The sequence below is a fragment of the Nematolebias whitei genome, chromosome 1 (genome assembly GCF_014905685.2).
Source record: "Nematolebias whitei isolate Nwh7 chromosome 1, NemWhi1, whole genome shotgun sequence".
In the NCBI taxonomy this organism is placed as follows: Eukaryota; Metazoa; Chordata; class Actinopteri; order Cyprinodontiformes; family Rivulidae; genus Nematolebias; species Nematolebias whitei.
In genome coordinates, this window is record NC_056498.1 from 78,558,645 (window position 1) to 78,582,190 (window position 23,546).

At 44.1% G+C, this 23,546-nt stretch overlaps 2 protein-coding genes across 2 annotated transcripts in view; one reads left to right on the forward strand and one right to left on the reverse strand.

Moving 5' to 3' along the window:
- abhd12 (abhydrolase domain containing 12, lysophospholipase) overlaps positions 1–23,546 on the reverse strand; it is a gene marked incomplete at its 5' end in the record, with an annotated part of 68,268 nt that overhangs the window by 12,539 nt on the left and 32,183 nt on the right.
- gins1 (GINS complex subunit 1 (Psf1 homolog)) lies at positions 4,561–9,653 on the forward strand. Its single transcript, XM_037680679.1, has 7 exons — positions 4,561–4,635; positions 5,023–5,087; positions 5,205–5,303; positions 5,385–5,475; positions 5,554–5,670; positions 5,742–5,816; positions 9,585–9,653. The coding sequence occupies exons 1-7, from the start codon at positions 4,561–4,563 to the stop codon at positions 9,651–9,653; spliced, it is 591 nt and encodes a 196-aa protein (XP_037536607.1).

The following is a 23,546-nucleotide window of genomic DNA, read 5'->3' on the forward strand; positions in this document are numbered from 1 at the left end:
AGACTGTGGATCAGTACAGACAGACTGTGGATCAGTACAGACTGACTCTGGATCAGTACAGACTTACTGTGGATCAGTACAGACTGACTGTGGATCAGTACAGACAGACTGTGGATCAGTACAGACAGACTGTGGATCAGTACAGACTGACTGTGGATCAGTACAGACAGACTGTGGATCAGTACAGACTGACTCTGGATCAGTACAGACTGACTCTGGATCAGTACAGACTGATATGTACTCTGGGGCATCAGAAACTGATTTTGGATGCTGATGTCACTTCCTGTCACATGATGCTCAGTCTGGTTGAGTTTCACTCACTTCCTCTGCTTCATGTGAACACAAAAGTTCTGTAGGTCGTTAAATAAAGTCACTTCCTGCCGGCAGAACATCCCAGGAGAACAGTCCAAACCCAGACCTTCAGAAAGCCAGAACTATGGATCCAGTCCACTTTAGCACACTACAGACAGTCTGGACCACAGGAAGAACAGAGAACTGGACCAGGACTTTAAACAGAACTGAAGTCCTTTATTCTCATGAAACTTTATAAATGTGTTTGTTCTTTGATGTGGGCAGTGTTAATAATGACCCACAATGCACTGCAGCATTGTTCTAATCTGTTTAACTGCTGAGTCTCTAAAGAGGATCAGACTCAGGAGGAGGAGGAAGATTATCAGACCATCTGAAGTGATCTTTGATTTGTTTTCTTCTAATCAAACTTTCTGCAGAAACATCAGAACCTCCAACACCCTGACTGAACCCTCCTGAACATCTCAGGTCCGATTAGAGACGACATAAAGGATCTGTGGGGACAGCCATGATGGAAACAGAGGAAGAAAAGCATACTGGGTAATAAAGAAGGGCAGCACTTTAGACAGAACCGCAGAATAAAAAGTAAGCCCCAAACAGACGGTCTGATCAAAGAACCTCTTGACCCATGAGCAGCAGAAAGTTCTGGTGGTACCTCAGGTTCTGTTTGATGGTTCCACAAGGTTCTACCGGTATGTTAAAAAGAGCCCTCACTTCCTGTTTGGAAATTATTTCTGGAAAGTCCAACTTCCTGTGACCCGTTTAAACTCTGGATGATGGTTCTGAAGTCTGAGCTGGAGGTCCAAACAGGACTGGATTTAACTGAACACCACTGATGTGTGTGGAGACATTTTTCACTGTTTTAATGTTTTTTAACTCCATCACAGGATGTTCTGGTACCAACAGTCAGAGCTCAGCGTTCCTGCTGGAGGTTCTGATGTGGTTCTGTTCGACTGTATGGAGTGAATCATGAATGTGACACAGAAGCTCAGCTGAAGCTGTTTGTCCTGAAACACCTGAGCAATAAAGCTGCAGGTTTAAATCCACATCGTGCTACGTTCATGGAACCTCGGAGGAATGATAACTCTAAAGGGTTTGTTTTACTGTAAACACCAAACTAATGAACAATTTGTTGACTGCAACTCCTGAGACATAAAACCGATTAAAACAAATAAAATCTGTAGAAAAGGACCGACTGTGTTTCCCGTTTTTGTTTACAGACCCTGGTCCAACAAACAACAACAAACTGATCCAGAACCACCTGTCATGTTCTGATCTGGGTCTGTTCACAACGAAAAGCTTTTCAGGAATCAGTGTTTACTTGGACCTGCAGGTGCCGGTCCAACCTGTCCTTCTGTCCCCAGAAACCAGTCTGACCCGTTTGACCAGAACCAGACCTGAACAGAAACAACTGTCGCTTCATCTTCATTCTCATTTTCTCGTTTGTAATTCTTCATGAAAAACTCTGAACTTTAACCATAAACTGTTTGTTTTTCCTGTCAGATTGTTCCGTTTTTGATCATGGTCCAGTTTCTCAGAGCCCCTGCAGATCAGTACCTCCCACAGGTCCCGGACCAGACCTCCCTGGGTCTTACCTCCGGAACGGCTTCATGTTCGGATCCTCTGCCGGCCCAGACGCTGCTGAGCCGGGATGCAGCTTCAGCTCAGGGTCGCTGTCCTTCTCCGCGGGTAGACAGTTCCGCCTTCTCATCACTGGAAACCGGAAGAGAACAGCGAGTAAACCGGAGGAGAAACACCGAGGTCACCAGGCTGAAACACGAGCCTGACAGCGGGGAGGAGGCCGTGAGCCTGACGGGGGACAGCGCACTGAGGACCGGGTAAGACAGGAGCCCAGTCCCCCTGAAGCTGCGAGGAGATCCGCAGAGAGCAGCTGATCCCATGCAACCAATCAAAGGGCTGCATTTACGTCACGTGCCCAGCCGTGCTGCCTCCATGGTCTCCAGGGAAGCGTCGGAGCAACGAAGTACAAAACCAAACCGGTTTATCGGAGGGGGCATGGTGCTTTAAAGTACAGCTCGGAAATTTTATGCAACTACAAAGACTCAGTTAAATCAAAACAAAGTAAAAATACAATATACTTTTGTTGAAACAAGTTCTCTGAACTGACAGAAATACCTCATTGTTTTATTGATTTAACATTTGAGCTGCTTACAATTTACAATAAAATATGAAAAAAATAATTAAATGCTTTTCGTGAAAATACATGTCCAGAAAACTTCAATCAGCCAGACAGAGAGTTTCCTTCAGACTGATTTTATCCTGAAACAGGTTTCATGTAAACAATAATCCAAAGTAAACAAACACTTACAGACACATCTGGACCTCAGCTGGTCCGGACCAGGGTTCACGGAAAACTGTTCATAAATAAGAGCTGTTGATGTTTTACCAGAATTTCTTTTGTTTGATCAGTTTCTGCATTCTACTTTTAATATTTTACTAGTTTTATCAAATTAATCCGTGATATCTAGTCCAAGGCAGCACGGTGGCGCAACTGGTAGAGCTGCTGCCTCTCAGCGAGCAGGTCTCTGGTTCAAATCCCGGTCCAGGGGCCTTTCTGGGTGGAGTTTACATGTTCTCTCCGTGCATGTGTGGGTTTTCTCCGGGTACTCCAGTTTCCTCCCACAGTCCAAAAACATGCATGTTAGACTGATTGGTAACTTTAAATTGTCCCTAGGTGTGAATGAGAGAGTGAATGGTTGTTTGTGTCGTTTGTCTCTATGTGTCCCTGTGATGGACTGGAGACCCTCGCACAGTGATTGATGGACATGGGCACCAGCGACCCCCGTGACCCAAAATGGAAGAAGCGGGTAAAAGATAATGGATGGATGTAAATGATAAATGGACTATCACCTTTCTGTCTGATCAAGATACTCAAAGCTCTTTACAACACAATCTGTGTCCTCGTTGACCCATTCATACAGCTCTCTACTAGATCTGTACAAAGAATAATCAGAGCTTTATCACATTCATGGACTGATGGGACACACAGAGGCAATGAGGAGTTCAGTGTCTTGCCCAGGGACACTTCAGCATGTGACTGCTGGTGGAATCAAACCCCCAACTCTCCCACTGGAGGGCGACTGCTCTAACCACTCAGCCACAGCGCCTGTACAAACATTTATTACACTTATAGCATTTATAAGTTACAACATTTTTTTTATTGAAAACGTTTATAACATTTATTTGGGGAGTGGTGGCGCAGAGGTTAGAGGAGATGGGCCTGTGATCGGAAAGTCATAGGTTCAACTCCTGGTACCGTCAACATCAAAAAGTGTGTGGAAAAGGTGAAACACCCACACCTGCCTCCACCCTCAATCACCCACCCTGGGCCCCTGAACAAAGCCCTTAACCCCCACCAGTGTGAGTGAGTAAGTTCTCAAAGGGTAAATGATAAATAAATAAATAAATTAAATTTAAAATAAATCTGTATGCCTTTTTATAACAGTCTATTGTTGTCGCTGTTGTCCATTGTTGTCATCATTCTTTGTTGAAACCAGGTCTCTTGTAAATGAGTCCTCGAGGCTCAATGGGATTTACTGTCTAAATAAAGGTTGAATGAATTTAATTTACAACATTTCATTTATTTCGCTTATAACATTTATTTTATTTACAACATTTATAAAATTAATTTCATTTATAACATTTTTCAAAGTAATTTAAATCGTTTTTTGTTTTTTTTTCAAATCTGCTGATTTTTCTTCTAAAAACGGAAGAAAACAATTATTATTATTATTTTCTCCCTTGTTCTGTCCGGCATTGTGACACTTCGAATTATTGTCTGAGCGTCAAAGTGATGCCCAACAGATTTACTTTCACAAGCAGAGCATTCTGGCTGGCCTTAATGCTCTGCTTGATATATAAATTAAATTTTATTAGAATTTGCTTTGGGTTTGTTCCAGATGTAATGGACATGGGGATGGAAAACAAAGATAACAAAGCAGAAAAGTGAGAGAAGAGTTAAAATGTAAAGAAGGAGATGGGAATAGAGGAGAGAGAGAGGGATAAAGAGAACACAAATCAACATCATTGTCTGCCTCCAGACCGGAAGAAAACAATTTTACCTGTAGAAGCGCAACGAGCTGAAACTCTTTTTGTCCTGAAGCTGCACCCGTCGCCGAGTCACGTGATCACAACACAACTTTTACCGCGAATGTCGTCCTGTCTGACCCGTGTTTTCGCGACACATTTAGCGGTACAGTTGTGTCTCGGTTCGGACCCAGAAGCTCCAGGATGTTCTGTGAGAAAGCCATCGAACTGATCCGAGACCTGCAGCGGAGCAGCGACGGACAGCTGCCCGCCTTCAGCGTGAGTAACCCGGGGAGGCTCTGCGCGGCGTCCCGCTGGGCTGAGCCTCCAGCACAAAACACAGTTCCTGTCAAATAAATTCATGTGTTCAGCTCGGAGTTAACACATGAAACATCACGTGCTCATCGGAAACATTATTCAAATGTTTGTTTTATTATATAAAAACAGGAAGTTCTGCTCAGTCTGATTTTTATTTTCTCTACAAGATGTTTTCACAGAATCTTGCAGAAATGTTGAAACTAGTTGGATCGTGTTCACCTCTTCAGGATCTGGTCCAGACCCTGGTTCTGATCCAGGACCCAGGATCTGGTCCAGACCCTGGTTCTGATCCAGGATCTGGTCCAGGAGCAGTAAACGTCAGCAGGATCTGGTTCTGTCTCGTTCCAGGAGGACGGGCTGCGGCAGGTTCTGCAGGAGATGGAGACTTTATATGAACAGAACCAGGCTGACGTGTGAGTTCCTCAAACAGAACCACAGCGTTCCTGTGGACTGATGGTCCAGGTAAAACATTCAGGTGTGTGGTTTTTATCGGACTGAAGGATTCAGAACTGGGTTTGTGTTTGTTTCAGGAATGAAGCCAAATCCTCGGCCCGCTCGGACCTCATCCCCTCCATCAAGCTGCGTCACTGCTGCCTGCTGAGGAACCAGCGCTGCGTCCTGGCCTACCTGTAACTCTGCCTACTGTCACCTGACCCGCCTCACCTGCTGCTGTTTGTTTACCTTTTGTTTGTTTGTTTGTTTGTGTGCAGGTACGACCGGCTGCTGAGGATCAGAGCGGTGCGGTGGGAGTACGGCAGCGTGCTGCCCACCAACGTTCGATTCCATATGTCAGCTGAGGAGGTCAGTGTGACATCACTTCCTGTTTTACACAAACTCCACCACTGTCAGTTACCTGAAGGACGATGTGTGTGCGTTCAGGTGCAGTGGTTCAGTCAGTACAAGAAGTCTCTGGCCTCCTTCATGCGCTCCCTCGGCGGGGGGGTGGGGCTTGACGTCACTCAGGACATGAAGCCTCCAAAGAGTCTCTACATCCAGGTGAGGCTCGCAGCCGCCTGACCTCTCACACACAGTCTGACCTCACAGTGATGTTGTCATCATTTTTCCAGGTGAAGTGCCTGAAGGACCACGGAACCTTCGAGATCGACGACGGAACTGTGATCCTGCTGAAGAAGAACAGCCAGGTGAGAACATGAAGGGGATTAGAACCACAAAGGGTAACCTGAGGTCACGAAGGTCCATGACCCGAGTCCAGCCTCGCTGCTCCTATAGAACTTGGTCTGGAACATGGCAGCCATGGTCTGTTCCTCCTCCCAGCTGTCAGCACGGTGGTGGAGGGATGATGGTTTGGGCTTCTTGCAGCCATTGAGTGGACCCTGAACTCCTCTGTAGACCAAAGGGTTCAAACATGAGTCCATCTGTCGAACAAGACCACGATCCTAAAAACATCCACCTTATTCCTAGTCCCATGGTGCCTCGCGTGAATTATGGGCATGACTTCCAGCATGGACCAGAACCGGTGTTAGTTTATGTGTGAACAGTACGAGCTAATGTAGTTTCTCTGAGCATTGTGGATTTAATTTAAACATGTAGGAACACCAGCTGTCAGAGCTCAGACAGACGATATAATCATACCACTGCCTGCTGAGGACGAGAGATGGAGGACGAGCTGAAGAAGTGGCTGCAGATTATACTTCTACTAGCAGATTTAGCTACTTCACTGACTCGGTTCTTCTGACGGTGAAACGATGAACAACCTGAAAAGCTCTGAGGTTTATTAATATCTACACAGTAACAAGGTTGAACGCTAAATTATCTAAGATAGCATATATCAGATCTTTCAGCATATTGTCTAGTTTATATCTTAGACATTTATAATTCAATTAAAAAAAAAAAAAAAAAAATGTACTTTTAAATATACTTTTTCTTTTTAATATTTTGGGTATAACTGGCTGTTAGGTCCCTGTATGACCGGTGTCAGAGCCTGGTCCGCATCGCCGGCAGTAAGTCGGGCTTGTTCCGGCTGAGAGTTGGACTCCGCCAAGGTTGCCCTTTGTCACCGATTCTGTTCATAACTTTTATGGACAGAATTTCTAGGTGCAGCCAAGGTGTTGAGGGGATCCGTTTTGGTGGCCTTAGGATCGCGTCTCTGCTTTTTGCAGATGACGTGGTCTTATTGGCTTCATCAGATCATGTTCTACAGATTTCGCTGGAACGGTTCGCAGCCGAGTGCGACACGGCCGGGATGAAGATCAGTTCCTCCAAATCCGAGGCCATGGTCTTGAGTCGGAAAAGGGTAGAGTGCCCTCTCCGGGTCAGGGAGGAGGTCCTACCCAGATGCCCGAGCCACCTCAACTGGCTCCTCTCGACGTGGAGGAGCAGCAGCTCTACTCTGAGTCCCTCCCGGATGATCGAGCTTCTCACCCTATCTCTAGCCCAGACACCCTGCGGAGAAAACTCATTTTGGCCGCTTGTATCCGAGATCTCGTTCTTTCGGTCACAATCCAAAGCTCATGACCATCGATGAGGTTAGGATGCCTCCTGGACGCCTCCCTGGTGAGGTGTTCCAGACACGTCCCACCAGGAGGAGACCCAGAGGAAGACCCAGGACACGCTGGAGGGACTATGTTTCTCGGCTGGCCTTGGAACACCTCGGGATTCCCCCGGAGGAGCTGGCCCAAGTGGCTGGGGAGAGGGAAGTCTGGGCCTCCCTACTTAGGCTGCTACCCCCGTGACCCGACTTCGGATAAGCGGAAGAAAAAGGATGGATGGATGGATGGATGGGTATAACTGGGAACTTGAGTACACAATTTTATTCCACCTTATGTATTATGTCATTCAAATGACAATAAAGAACCTTGAACTTGAATTTTGTTAAAAGAGGTGGGGCACAATCTTATTTCCCTTAAAGCAGACAGAGTCCAGCCAAAGCCTTAAAGTCCTCCATCACTGAGCTTGGGTTAACTGCAGAGAAAATGTTAATACTGAAGACGAACAAATACTATAAAGCTGTGACCTCCATACACTTGAAATCAAACCTGATGTTCTCGTCACTGTTTTCAATCCTGAGGATCCGGTGTCTCTTCTCCGGTGGTTTATTGTCATCCAGACACAAAGTAGGATGCAGGTTTTCCTCCGTCGGCCGTTTGTCAACAAAGTGAAATGAGCACACAGACAGCTGGGTGGTCTCTTCTAGGTCACATTTTTCAGCCACATTCATCTTAATTCCTCATCTGTAGAGAGGAGATGGCAGTGTTGTAGTCAAGACCACATAACTCGAGACCAAGTCAAAACCAAGACCAGAGTGTACGAGACCAAGACCTCAAGTCTTGGAGCTCAATCTTTTTCACAGATTATCTGTCTTCTACCGTTACGACATAGTGACAGTTTTAACAAATATGTAAAAAACATGTAACTTTTATAAAAATATTTTTTATTAAAGTTACATACTGCAACATTAAGTTTGCTGTTGAATGAATGTATCAACTTTTATAAATATTCAAAGCTCCATAACAAAGAAATCAGACATCCAGTGGTTTTTGCACAATAATTTTCACGTCATGTGATCCACTGACTGTGGTCTTGAAATAAGATCCAGAGTCCTCAATGTCCGAGACAAGACCGAGACCAAATACAGTCGAGTCCGAGACAAGACCGAGACCATCAAAAAGTGGTCTTGAGACCGGTCTCAAGACCAAGACTGGTCTTGAGTACTACAACACTAGGAGATGGAAACTAAATCTCTTTTCACAGGGGTCCGTGTTCAAAACTCAGTTGTTGAAGCCACTGATTTAGTTTGGTCTGGTTGTTCCTGCAGCCCTGAACACAACTGGTCCCTGAACTCAGCACGACTATTTTAGTCAACTTTATTGTAGTTAAATAAATGTGAACGAATGAAAAACAGTTATATTTTCTAAACTAAATGTAAATTACTTTCAAATAAACTGCGGTCTGTGCTGCGCTACCAATGCTTTCTGCTACTTCCTGTGTCTGACAGGAAGTAGTACCATAGTCATTTATACAGTAGAGCTCCCAGGAAGGTGGATCTATAACAGAGCGGGTCAGAAAGAACAGAACCAGGTCAGTGTAACCAGGTTGAGTCAGGTCTTCTGGACAGATTCTTCTTAACGTTTTGTCTTTTATCCAAAACACTTCTTCAGTCTGAGGAGCTGCAACAAACTCAGCCTTAGAAGCAGAACCTTCTCATGGTGGACCAACCAGTTTGCTGGTGACACCCAGAAGAAGGACCAGCAGCCTAACGACCGACCGTTAGTGCCCTGACGGCCGCTGGCTGTTCACAGCCAGAACCAGGTCCGATTCATTTATGTCCTGAGGCCTAGCCTTCCTCGAAAGAATGCTCATGGCCCAGTTTCAGCCAGAGATGGTTTTGTGTTGGGAAACGATGGTTTGAAATCTTCTCGACTCGATGAAACAAGCTGTTAGCACTCAGAGTGTGACCAGGACGACTCTCAGCTACCACCACACCCAGTCTGAGTCCACTGTGTGTAAAATTCACTTCTGTGTTAACTTTATTAACACCCAGAAGGTGTTATTATTATATTATTAATAATAATAATAACACTGATTAGCTGTGGCAGCCATCTTGAATGAGGGAGAGGATTGCCCTCTGTTTTTAACCCGTCACACAGGTGGAGCAGGAGCAGGTAGGATTAGGTGACTTTCTCAAGGACACATCTCATCATAGGGGCATGGCAGGGAATCAAACTCGTGGCTTTCTGCTCCCAAGATAACAGTCCTACCGCTGCGCCACAGTCAACTCCCAGAATGCATTATTCTAACAAACGTGGTGTCATTTACTGGAAATGAGCAGGGTTTACAAACCTGCACCACTTGCTGACAAGGTGGGCGGGCGGGCGGGCGGGTGGTCACACACAGAGAACGAACCTTCAGCCCCGAGTCTCACAGGAAGTGGTTCTTGTTTTTGTCCTCAGCACTTCCTGCCGCGGTGGAAATGCGAGCAGCTGATTCGTCAGGGCGTCCTGGAGCACGTGGTGTCCTGACGGTGGAGGTGTGCTCACCATGTTCCAGCTCCAGACTAATAAAGTTTTTTTTTTTTTACTCTTCATGTTGTCATTTTGTCTGAAACTGATCCTGAATTCAAATTAAACCAACTAAACTTTATTTTAAGGTTTATTTAGTGTATGGTTAATGATAACAGAGGTCTCTGAATGGAGGAAACAAAATTTTTTTGCTACAGTTTTTGAATGTGCTGATGAATACAGGCGTCATGGTAACCATAGTTTATATTAAGAGTATTTTCCCCAGCTGTGCTAGGACTCTTACGGTTTTCATTGTAAATAACTTTCCAACTTTGGAGAAAAGCCTTTCACATGGCACTGACACTGCTGCCTCCCCCAGCACTGAAGAAGATCATGAACTTCGGTTCTTCTGGACTCAGCATCACATCAACATGACACCACAGTCCTGAGCAGCAGAAACAAACAATACGTCTCTTGAATCACTTCCTGGTCAAGTGGTCATGTGACTAAACAACAGCTTTTCTTCTTTTTACTAAAAGATAAAACAAGAGTATCTGACATGCTTCCATACACAACGATAACGTCCAAAATTAAAAACTAATCACGAGCACAGACACAATAGGACTTGTGCAGAGTTAGGAGGTTGCCATGGAAACGTGTCAAGAAACTGTCAGAGGACATCACATACAGATGTTTTCCTCAGAACCAGGCTGAAGATTTCATTTGGTTTGGATTCATTTTGTCGTCACTGATCTGTAGCAACTTTACAAGATTAAAAGCTCTAAATAAAACGTGTTAACAAACATAAATAATCCAGTAATTCAAATAAAATATTATTCAGACATTGATTTAATGTGGAGTCTGTCAATATAAATGATGAAAGCAGATTTGTTGTTTCTACTGATCAGAGATCCCTTAAACGTACAAATAAAGACTGAATATTTTGGTTTGAATAGAATAAAAATGAAAACACCTCTCACCAGGGATTGAACACTAACACCCCACCCCCCCACCCGTCCAGCAGGTGTAACAAGTCTGAACTGCCCTGCTGCTTCCAGACACAAATCTATCTGGTGGTTCTTCTGTCTTTTGTTTATATTGCTTTAAAGTTTCCTCTTTTTTTGGGGGGGGTCAGTATAAAATTTTGCTAAATTGGGGGTTTCTCCCCAACCCCCAGGATCTGTGCCACGCCTGTGTGTGATTGTTCAATTTTTCTCTGAATCTGCAGATGTACAACACATCTGATCATACAAAGTAAATGTAAAACGTGTTTTTATCTTCTTTAAAATCCAGGGTTCTCTCTTTAGATTTGACCTTGACACTCGGGGCAAAGTCGAGCTCGTTCTCACAGCGAGGAGTCAGCTCCTCAAAGTCAGAGGCCATGGTTCTCAATAAGAAAAAGATGGAATGCTCCCTCCAGGTGAGGGGAGTCTGCCGGAGCGTCTAGTTTCTGAGTGGTAGGATGGATCCACAGATCAAGGCCTCATCCTCAGTAATGAGGGTGTTGCTTTGGTCAGTTATGGTGAAGATTCTGAAGGCAAAGCTCTGGATTTACTGATCTGTCTACGTTCCAGCACTCACCTGTGGTCATGAGGTTTTGATCTGGACTGACAGAACCAGATCCTGGATCCAAGCAGCTGAAATGGGATTCCTTTGTAGAGTGTGTGTGTGGTGGGGGTGGGGGGCTCAACCTTAGCATTAAGAGGAAGAGCTCGGAGTAGAACTGCTGCTGTTTTACATTCAAATTCAAAAAAACTTTATTAATCCCAAAGGGAAATTATTTATTGTTGTAACTTGTTGTCTGCATTTCATAAAGAGATGTTATAGATGCTGATGGCTGTAGACAGGAAGGATCTCTTGTAAAGATCCATCCCAGTGGATCCTAAGAAACTGGCTGCAGATGCCATCCAATCCGTCCACCCAGACTTGGCTGGCCTCTCGGTTCCCTCTCAGGCTGTAGGACCGCCTGAATGTTGGGCAGAACTCCTCCCAGAGCGATGGCCACTCCTCCCAGCAGTCTGCCGAGCTCCTCGTTGCTGCGGACAGCCAACTGTAGGTGCTGAGGGACGATCCTGTCCTTCAGCTGTCATGAGCCGTGTTTCCTGCTAGTTCCAGGATCTCAGTGGTCAGACACTCGAGCACAGCTGGCAGGTAGATGAGAATGCGTCCACAGAACATCCTTTTCATCTCATTTGAGATTTGGGGCTGTAGTTGAGATATTATTTGAGCTTTTGAGATGTTAATCAGCTGCTGTTGGTTGTAGAAAACTGCCTTGTTGCCATGGTTACGCATCATAGCAAATGTCCAAAACTAAAAAAGTTTCAGTAAAAATCCTTCCAGCTGCACAGCATCAGATACCAGAGGAAACAATCATCCAAAAAATATGATTTACATCCAGGAAAAGAGGAATTAAAGTTTCCAAAAGCAAAATCTCAGAATGAAAGTAACAGAGCTGCTCCAACATGCAGCCACCTTGAGCGGCGCAATTCTAGAATAAAAGGAATTAAAGGAGTCAGCTGAGGAGGTTCATCTGATCTGGGTAGTTTTCAGGACACTCCCACTGGGAGGAGGCCCTGGGTCAGACCCAGAACTCTCTGGAATGATTACAGATCCTCTCTGGCTTGGGAACACCTTGGGGTCCCCCAGGTGTGACTGGAGTGTCTCTGGAGAGAGGCAGGTCTGGCTTTGTCTCCTGGACCTGTTGCCTCGGAGACTCGACTGCTGAAGATGTTTGAGCTTTGGCTGGTGATAGCAGCTGAAGCTTCAGCTGGTGTTCTGCTCACCTTTAACTCAGGAATTGTTCATATGTGATTTCTTAATTATTGATTATCTGTTGGAAGAATATTCTGATAATATCTGAATCTGGTTCTGTAAAATGAAAACTTGTTTTTCTTTAATATGACAGAAAAGTGATTCTTTATTCTGACAACTGTTCAGAATGAGCTTATAAAATATTAAATCCAACATCTATTCAGAATATGTTTATTGAAAATACATTTTTATGAAAATTAAGTTTAAAGCTGATTCAGTTCATTGACACATCACATTAAAAAATATAAAAAATTAATTTCCTTCTAAAAAATAATCTCTGAGTCCAGTTTGTACATCAGAAACTGACATGATGTTCATCCCACACAAACGTAGACCTGATGGTTTCCAGCAGCTGCCAGATGTTGAAGATCACACGAGAGACAAAATCAGACATATGATGGCAGCTCAGGACCCTGCAACGTGACGGTCTACAAACTGACCTCAGACCAGCTGTGTGAGGACAGACTGACTTCAGACCAGCTGTGTGAGGACAGACTGACCTCAGACCAGCTGTGTGAGGACAAACTGACCTCAGACCAGCTGTGTGAGGACAGACTAACTTCAGACCAGCTGTGTGAGGACAAACTGACCTCAGACCAGCTGTGTGAGGACAGACTAACTTCAGACCAGCTGTGTGAGAACTGACTTCAAACGAGCTATGTGAGGATAGACTGACCTCAGACCAGCTGTGGGAGGACAGACTAACTTCAGACCAGCTGTGTGAGAACTGACTTCAAACGAGCTATGTGAGGATAGACTGACTTCAGACCAGCTGTGTGACCTCAGACCAGCTGTGTGAAGACAGACTGACCTCAGACCAGCTGTGTGAGGACAGACTAACTTCAGACCAGCTGTGTGAGAACTGACTTCAAACGAGCTATGTGAGGACAGACTGACTTCAGACCAGCTGTGTGACCTCAGACCAGCTGTGTGAAGACAGACTGACCTCAGACCAGCTGTGTGAGGACAGACTGATCTCAGACCAGCTGTGTGAAGACAGACTGACCTCAGACCAGCTGTGTGAGGACAGACTGACCTCAGACCAGCTGTGTGAAGACAGACTGACCTCAGACCAGCTGTGTGAGGACAGACTGATCTTAGACCAGCTGTGTGAATACAGACTGATCTTAGACCAGCTGTGTGAATACAGACTGATCTTAGACCAGCTGTGTGAAGTCAGGCTGACCTTAGACCAGCTGTGTGAGGACAGACTGATCTTAGACCATCTGTGTGAAAAAAGACTGACCTTAGACCAGCTGTGTGAAGTCAGGCTGACCTTAGACCAGCTGTGTGAGGACAAACTGACCTCAGACCAGCCGCGTGAGGACAGGCTGACTTCAGACCAGCCGTGTGAGGACAGACTGACCTCAGACCAGCTGTGTGAGGACTGACCTCAGACCAGCTGTGTGAGGACTGACCTCAGACCAGCCGTGTGAGGACTGACCTCAGACCAGCAGTGTGAGGACTGACCTCAGACCAGCTGAGGGAGGACTGACCTCAGACCAGCCGTGTGAGGACTGACCTCAGACCAGCTGTGTGAGGACAGACTGACCTCAGACCAGCCATGTGAGGACATGTGAAGACGTCACGTGGACAGTGCAGTGGTGACGGCCTCTCGCAGCAGTTTGTGCAGCGCTCCGACCTTCTCCTCCAACAGGAAGTTCTTCTTCTCAGCCTGTTTCTGCCTCTGTTCAGTGACCTGCAGGGCCTTAATCAGCTGTGAGTTCTCCACGTACAGATCCTTCAGCATCCCGTTCATCTTGTTGTTCTTCTCCAGCTGCAGATGAGACACGGAGTCAACCACAGACAACAGAAGGAACCAGACCTGAAACTGAACCTGAAACTCACCTGTTCTTTGAGCTGCTGGATCTTCTCCTGCAAAACCAGACGGAGCCCTTTCAATTGGACCTCCAGGTCTTTGACCTGCTGCTGCAGCGCCGCTGTTGCCTTCTCAAACTGTTCCTGAAGGCAACACAGAGGAACATGTCAGCGTTAGGTTCTACAGAAACCAGACAGATGTGTCTGCAGCTGGCCTACCTGCATCACGCTGATCTGAGAGGTGCTCTGCTGAACCTGCAGCTTCATGGCCTCCTCCAGCTGCCGACTCCTCCAGCTCTCCTCCTCCAACTGAGCATGAAGCACCTCCACCTGCTCCTTGCTGCCCACCTGCTGCTGCAAATGTTGCACTTGTCGCAGGTGCTGTGCCTTCACCACGCTGAGGGCAGCGTCTGCTCGTACCGCCTGCACACAGACAGGAAGTAAACGGTCTGTTTCCAACATGTGCAAGTAAAATGACTGAATGAGCAGCGCTGCCATCTGATTGGATAAAATCCTACCGCTGAGCTTTAAATCTGAAAGGTTCTGTTTGAACCTTATGATCCTAGGTTTTAATCATGAGATCAACGCTCAGTCAGTCATGAGTTTGAGAAGCATAAGTAGCTTTATCTTTCTCTGCAGTGTTTGCTACAAAACTTACCTGAGCTGTCCCTTAGTTCTGCTGCGATCAGCTAAGACTGCTGGAGGACAAACTGAACGCATTTCCTCACTCTGCTGCTGTCTTTACTTTCTCTACCTGTTTGTATCTGTAATTATTTCTGTCTTAACGGGGTTTTTTTTTCTTCCTCCTATAGAAACTACACCTGGATCTGTCATTCTGTGTTTGTCTGTTTCTCCTTCCTGTCCTCTCAAACTCCAGCTGGTCGAAGCAGATGGCCGCTCGTCCTGAGCCTGGTTCTGCTGGAGATTTCTTCCTGTTAAAGGGAGTTTTTCTTTTCCACTGTCTCCTTTGTGCTTGCTCAGGATGGGAGACTGTGATGAAGTGAAGATTCAACATGTCTGCTGCTTCCTTAGATTGATAACTTTTATTAAATGGCTTTTCTATTTATGTGAATGTTTTTGTTCACTGCCCTGAAATGACGTCTGTTGTAACTTGGAGCTATTGAAGTAAACTGAATTGAAGCAACTAATTTAAATGAATTTCCATACATCCACCCCTGAGTCAGGTCTTGGGGCAGCAGATTGAACAGGAAGATCCAGATATCTCTCTCCACAGCCACCTCTTCCAGGTCTTCTGGGAGGACTCAGGTGTTTCCAGGCCAACCAAGACACTTGGTCTGTCTTATCATGACCTGGTTCTTCCCTGGGGTCTCTGCAGAAGTTGTATTGATCCATCTGTTGATCTCCTGCTCCATTCTTCCCTCACTCAAGTACAAACCCTGAGATATTTGAAATCCTCCACTTGAGGCAGAACCTCACTCCCAACCTGGAGAGGACAGTCCACCTTTATCTGACTGAGGACCATGGCCTCCAATTAGGAGGTTTTGAGCCTCATCCCAGGTGCATCACGCTCGGCTGTGAACCGCTCCAGTGAGAGCTGAAGATTACAGAATGATGACACCAACAGGGCCATCCATCCATCCATCCATTATCTTTTACCCACTTCTTCCATTTTGGGTCACGGGGGTCACCGGTGCCCATGTCCAGCAATCACTGTGTGAGGGGCGGGGTACACCCTGGACAGGTCTCCAGTCCATCACAGGGACACATCGAGACAAACCATTCACTCTCTCACTCACACCTAGGGACAATTTAGAGTTACCAATCAGTCTAACATGCATGTTTTTGGTCTGTGGGAGGAAACTGGAGTACCTGGATAAAACCCGGGCATGCACGGAGAGAACATGCCAACTTCACCCAGAAAGGCCCCTGGACCGGGATTTGAGCCAAGGACCAGCTTGCTGAGAGGCAGCAGCTCTACCAGTTGCACCACCGTGCTGCCCCCAACAGGGCCATATTATCTGCAAATAGCAGAGATGGAATCCTGAGGCCGTTAAACCAAACCCCGTCCAACCCCTACCTGCACAGAGAAATGTCATGAAAGCTGTGAATAGAATCGCTGACAACAGGCAACGTTGGTGGAGTCATACTCTTGACCAAACTCTTAAACCGCTGGTACTGGGACTGAACAGACCATATAAACAGACCCCCAATCCTATACTCGTGGAGCACTCCCCACAGTGTACCTCAAGGATCACTGTCACATTCTCCAAGTCTACCAAATACAAGTTGACTAGATGGGCAAACGCCCATGCCACCTCCAGGACCCTAGGCATAAACAACCATCAGAACCCGACCCACCAGAAGGTGCAGGGAAGCCACCCTCTCATTTACTGGGAAAAACTCCAACACTCCAACATTAGGGTTATAATGGTATCTAGTATATAATAATTTATATACTAGTATACTAATATATATAGTACATTAAAAGTAGGGCTATAAGTTGACCCACACCAGCTCAGCGCCTCTCACCATAGACTCCAGAATGGAATAAGGTCCAGCCCCTCTAAAGACTTCCATCCATCCATCCATCCATTTTCTTTACCCGCTTATTCCATTTTGGGTCACGGGGGTCGCTGGTGCCCATGTCCAGCAATCACTGTGCGAGGGGCAGGGTACACCCTGGACGGGTCGCAAGTCCATCACAGGGCCACATAGAGACAAACGAGACAAACAACCATTCACTCTCTCACTCACACCTAGGGACAATTTAGAGTTACCAATCAGCCTAACATGCATGTTTTTGGTCTGTGGGAGGAAACCGGAGTACCCGGAGAAAACCCACGCATGCACGGAGAGAACATGCAAACTCCACCCAGAAAGACCCCTGGACCGGGGTTTGAACCAAGGACCTGCTCGCTGAGAGGCAGCAGCTCTACCAGTTGCGCCACCGTGCTAGCCCTCTAAAGACTTTGTAACAACTTATTTAAATCAATTTTACTGCTCAAGAACAGACTTAAATACACTTTCCTGTAAATAATAATGGACTGTAAATGGACTGTACTTATATAGCGTCTTTATATCTAAAGATACTCAAAGCGCTTTACACTACAACATGTGTCCTCATTGACCTCCAACACACATTCATACAGCACTCTACCACATCTATAAAAAAGACAATCTGATCTGTAGAGACTAATCTGAGATTAAAATCATGTTCATACACTGATGGGACACACATCAGAGGCTATGAGGGGTTCAGTGTCTTGCCCAGAGACACTTCAACATGTGACTGCTGGTGGAATCAAACCCCCAACTCTCCCACTGGAGGACGACTGCTCTAACCACTCAGCCAAAGCTCCCAATTAGTACTAATAATTAGAACTACTGTATATTAACTGTTTACCCAACAGATCTGTAACTATCCAAATGTTTTTAATTAGAAATAAATTATTCCTATAACTTTAATATCTTTTATCTTCATTTAAATTCTGCCTTTCAGAATCCAGTCAGACAGTCTGTCTTCTTCTTTCAGCTATTCCCTCTTCAGGGGTCGCCACGAGTCCTTCTCCTCCTCCTCCTCCTCCTCCTTCATCTCACTCCAACTACCTCCATGTCTTCTCTAACTACATCCATACATCCATACAAAGACAAACTCAATAAAACTGACAGACTTTAAACTTTATTTTCATTAATTTAACATCAGATTGTTGTTTTTCTATAGATTTTGAGTGAAGTTCATGATACGGCTGTTCCTTGGTTATCAGTCAGTTACATCCTGATGTCATCCTACTCTTCTCTATTTAACCCCGCCACCTTTCATCAGTCATGGTTCTGATCAGATCCTCACCTGGTCCTCAGCCTGGGTCCAGGCTACCTCCACCTCATTCAGTCTGGACTTCAGGTTCTGCTGCTTCTGGGTCAGTTTTTGGACTTGAACATCCTGGACCTGCAGTTCAGATAGCTGACAGAAACAAAAATCAGCTGTCAGTTTGATTAACAGATAAAACTGAACAACAACAACAACAAAGAACAATAAAAACTTCTGAAGCATGAGTATTACCCTATCAGCTGTTTCCTATTGGAGCCCCGCCCCCTAAGCTGCCCTGGGAGGTACCTGCTGTTGAAGCTCCTGGTTCTGGACCATCACTCTGTTCATGTCCTCCTCATCCTTTCTCAGTCTGTGGACATCAGCCTCCAGCTGCTCCACCTGCAAAGCTTTGACTGTCAGAACCTCCAACACATCTGAGAACCCAGAACCAATCAGCTGCAGGTGATCTGACCTTGCTGTCAGCCTCCCGCAGCTTCCTGCACAGCTCTGTCACTTCCTGGCTGTGGCCAAGTTTCTCCTGAGTGACAGCGACGAGCTGAGAGCGAAGAAGCTTCGTCTCCTCCTGCAGAGAGATGACCTGCTGCTGCAGCATCTCCACCTGAGAGACACGTTTAAACACACCAAGGACAGGTTCTGGTGTCAGACTGAAGATAGACAAACGGAGCCGGATCACACAACAGGATCACAGTCTGAACCCATGGTTCTTGTTATTATAAACAGCTGTATGGCTACAGGTGTGGTTCCTGATGTTTTTAAACATGCAGTGGTAACGCCATTATTTAATGAGGTGAAGAAGAGAGTCCAGGCAGGATGGAGTGGATGGAGAAAAGTTTCATGAGTGTTTTGTGGCAAAAAGGTGTCAGCAAAGGTCAAAGGAAAAGTTTACAAGACAGTGCTGAGACCAGCTATGTTGTATGGTCTGGAGACAGAGACATGGACAAAAAGACAGGAGACAGAACTGGAAGTGGCAGAAATGAAGATATTGAGGTTCTCCTTAGGAGTGACAAGTCTGGATAAGATTAGTAATGATATCATCAGAGGTTCAGCACAGGTTGAACAACTGTGAAATAAAGTTAGAGAGGCCAGACTGAGATGGTTTGGGCATGTCTAAAGGTGGGACAGTGGGTATATTGGTAGAAGGATGTGAGAAATGCAGCTGCCAGGAAAAAGACAAAGAGGAGATATATGGATGCAGTTAGAGAGGACATGGAGGTAGTTGGAGTGGGAGTGAGGACAGAGGATGCAGAGGACAGAGTGAGATGGAGGAAGAGGACTCACTGTGGAGACCCCTGAAGAGGGAAAATCTTGAAGAAGAAGTATTAAAAAACCTGGACTTGACCCTTCAACTTCTTCAAATTCAGACCTATCTCAAAACTTCCCTTTCTAACTAAAATCTTGGAGAAGACATCAAAGTTCATGCTCAATAATCCAGGTATAAAATCCAACAATGTTCAGTCATGTCATCTGGACGGTTTCTCTTTTGTGCCGAGACCTTTCGGCACACCAAACAAAACTTGACTTTCCACCAACAGCTTACTCCAAAGAGGAAAAAAACACAGTTATGTTGGTGCTAAGATGGTCTCTGGGGCATGCCCTCTCCTACGGTGCACGCTCTCTCCCTCGTCGATAGTCATGTGAGGTCTTGGAGAAAATAGTTTTTATTCAACTAAATGAGTTTCTGAATGAAAATGTAATGTTTTAGAGTGTTCAGTCGTTTCAAACAACTACACAGCACCGAGACAGCCTTGGTAAGGGTTTGTAACAACATTCTGTTAGCACATGATTCTGGTCAGTTTGTGATCCTTGTACTCCTTGACCTTACAGCTGCTTTTGATACTGTGGACCACAGTATCCTTTTATTTGGTTAGAACACTGGGTTGGGATTACTGGTGCAGCATTAGAATGGTTCCGTTCATATCTGAGTGAATGAACTTTTTGTGTTAATGTTGGTAATAGAGGTGTAAATCACCAGCTTTACCACGATACGATATTATATTGATTTGTTTGTATGACGATACGATTTTTCTCTATATCACAAAGTCTGTCACGATATGATTTCAGTTTTATTTGATTCACAAGTCTGCGATCGATATATTGCGATATCAAATGCCCATCTCATTTACATATAAATAAATTTACAAAAACAATTCAAATATGATTTAACCATTTTATTTCTGTTATTACAGGCACCAGGCATTTAAACAAAAAAACATTTTTTCTTAATTAATGAAAACATAACAATAAATGACTTCTTCAGTATAGTCTCACATTTCTCATGTTTAAGTGCATTTTTTAAACCAGTTAACTTAAAAGTGCCCTGATTACCTTTCAGTTATAAAGAAACAAGAATAAATATTGAGCTTACATAACATGGCTTATCAATGGCGTGTTTCTTCTTCAGGTGAACGATCAAATTTGTTGTGTTTCCTGATTATTTTAACTCACACTGGCACCTGCTGCATACGACATGAGTTCTATTTCATCCCATTACATCTCATTTACTTATGCCCCTTTTCCACCGTCACAGAGCGGATCAGATCAGTTCGGGTTGGTTCAGATCGGTTCGGGTCTGTTGTGTTTCCATGTGCATTTCTGGACCAGCTCTGTAGGCGGGGACTAGAATCCAACTCGTCTTACCACCTGGTGGCGGTAGTGCTCCCTTAAGCTACTTACTAGCCACCACTAAACGTATTAGAAGAAGAACACTCTGAAGGTTTTGTCACATGATGTTGTGGAAAAGATGTCATGCTCTAATGGAGTACCTCATGAGCTGTAACTTATAAACCTGATTCATAATCCTACCTTACTGCCTTCCCTGCTGCTTTAAATCCATGTGTTTTTCATTTTAGTATAGATTTTTACAATAAAGATGTATTAAAAATATCTTCACTTTTATTATTTGCAGATATGCACAAGGTTCATGTTAAAATTGCAAAACATCACACTGTGCTGTAATCTTTGAAACTGCTTTTACAATAAGATACAGACTTGAAAACAATTAGATTAAATTTTGTCCTTGAATTTTAAAGATTTGTCTTTCATTAAATTAAAACATAAATTTATTACTTATTAATCTAAAAAAGTTAAGTCTGGTCCTCTGGACATTCAAAAAACAAAACTAACAAAAAACATTTAGTTTATTTATTATAAACTGTATTGTTTGTTTTGTGAATGTCCAGAGGACCAGACTTAACTTTTTAGATTTTTCTACCTGGATTATTGAGCAGCATCAGGATATTACTTAATAAATAGTCAGTTGGTCTGTGAACACCATGGGGTCCTAGAAGAGTTGAAGAGGAGGCTGTTGATGTCTGTGCCTCCCTGGTGAAGATGCTGCTCCCACAACCCTGAAGCAGAAGAGGATGGATGGATGGACGGACGGATGGATGGATGGTGAAGGAGGAGACCATCAAACAGCAGGAGTGGTCAGTTCAGGTGAACTCCTGCCTGTTTGCTTCAGATCAGCTGTTCAAATCTCTGCAGGTTCAAATAAAAGGTGCACCAGGACTTTCAGCTGAATCTCTCGGGCCACAGTTGTACGGACGATAAACGATAACTGATAAAAGATAACTGATGACTGATAATTGATAACTGTCCTTTCTGAATTTTTGACTGTTTTTGTGTCACTTCATCCTAGAACCAAAAAATGTATAACATAATAACAGTTGAGCAGATTCTAGTAATCTTTTCTTAGGATTCATTAAAGATCAAATGCAATTGGAAATTTTTCTCAACTTCCAGTATGAATTTAAACAAACACTATCTGCACTTAACATTGTAAAATTTGTTTAGGAAATTTAATGTTCAAGGACACCACTTAAGAAAAAAATTGTTTAATATGAAAAGTAAGAAGTGAAAAATGTACAAAAATAAAAACTACAGCATCCAACTAATGATTGTGTCTGTCCCTTGTCTCACGGGCTTCATCCAGAAGAAGACACACGTGTTGTTCCTGCTGTGTCCGGTTCAGTTCTTCATGTTCATTCAGTGATGAAATAAGACTTTTCTTTACTGGACTCTTTTCTCTTTCTCTTCACTAGAAAGAAGAAAAAGGTGGTTAATTCAAGCTACATACTGTTTTTGAATAAAATGCATGAAACAAAGAAAGGTGCTGCTAACAGCTATAATAGATATATTAATAATAATAAACTGATCAAATAAGAAAATGAAAAATAAATTGATTTAAAAATAATGAAAATGATAATAATGGATATATGAATCAGAAAGTATTATACAGATGCAGATATTCTTTGTCATTCGCACCACATGTGGTCCATGTGGTGGATCAAAATTATGTTCACAGGGTCCCAGTTACATCCAACAATAAAATATAAAAGAAAAACAGTAATAAGATCTAAGATATGAACTAATAAAAACATCAACTAAAAATATGATAAGCTCTAATAGCATAAAAACATTAAACACAATATGCAGAACAGCAGCACGGACATGAGTGTGTGAACAGATGAGCACGAATGAACACAGCAACATGAAACAGATCAGCAGCAACATGAAACTGATCAGCAGCAACATGAAACTGATCAGCAGCAACATGAAACTGATCAGCAGCAACATGAAACTGATCAGCAGCTACATGATGTGATTCTTCACAGTGTTATATATTCATGAGGCTGCACAAACTCAAGTTCATGTTGCTGTTTGACGTATTGTTTTGATTGTTTACTGCTATTAGTGCTTAGTGTTTTATTAGTAGATGTTTTTTAGTTGATATTTTTCTTAATTCATATCTTAGATCTTATTACTGTTTTTATTTTACATTTTGTTGTCTGTAACTGGGACCCTGTGTACATAATTTCATCCCAATTCAGTATTTATTCAACATTTTAGTTTTTTACTTTAAAAATAAAATAAATCAAGTCCTTATCGGCACAAATAAAGTGATGTGGAACAGTTGCATCTGTTCTTACCGAGCACAGAAGCTGCAGCGTTGTGCTGCTCTGTGAGGTGCAGCTGGGCTGTGATGGAGACCTGTCAGGTGTAGACTCCTCTGATGGAGCAGGAGCAGGAGCCGGGAGGCTTGGAGGGTTTAATGTGGAGTTTAGAGAAGAACCGTCACGCGCTGAAATACGTTCTGGATAAAATACAGTGAGAAACGAGACCGGAGGACAGTTAGCATTTATGCAAATTAGCTTAGCATCGTAGCATCGATGTTGTCCTATTATGGCGTCAGCCTCTTTTGTTAGTTAAAAATATGTTCAGAACCGATGGGATGAGTAATTTAAAATATGTTTAAAGTTAGAAAACACTCACCATCTTCTATAAATGATTCAAGTAGAGCAGTAGCCGTGTCCAAGCCACTCTCCAATCCTCCATCTAGCTCGCTTTGACTTTTTTCGTCGGCCACCAAGCACAACAACACCTGCACTTCTGCATTTGACCACGGCTTTGATATTATTGTTGTTGTATAGCTTCAAAATACTAAAAGATACGCTCCTCGTTTATCGCTAATGGCAAGCGGTAGAGAAAAAAATGGT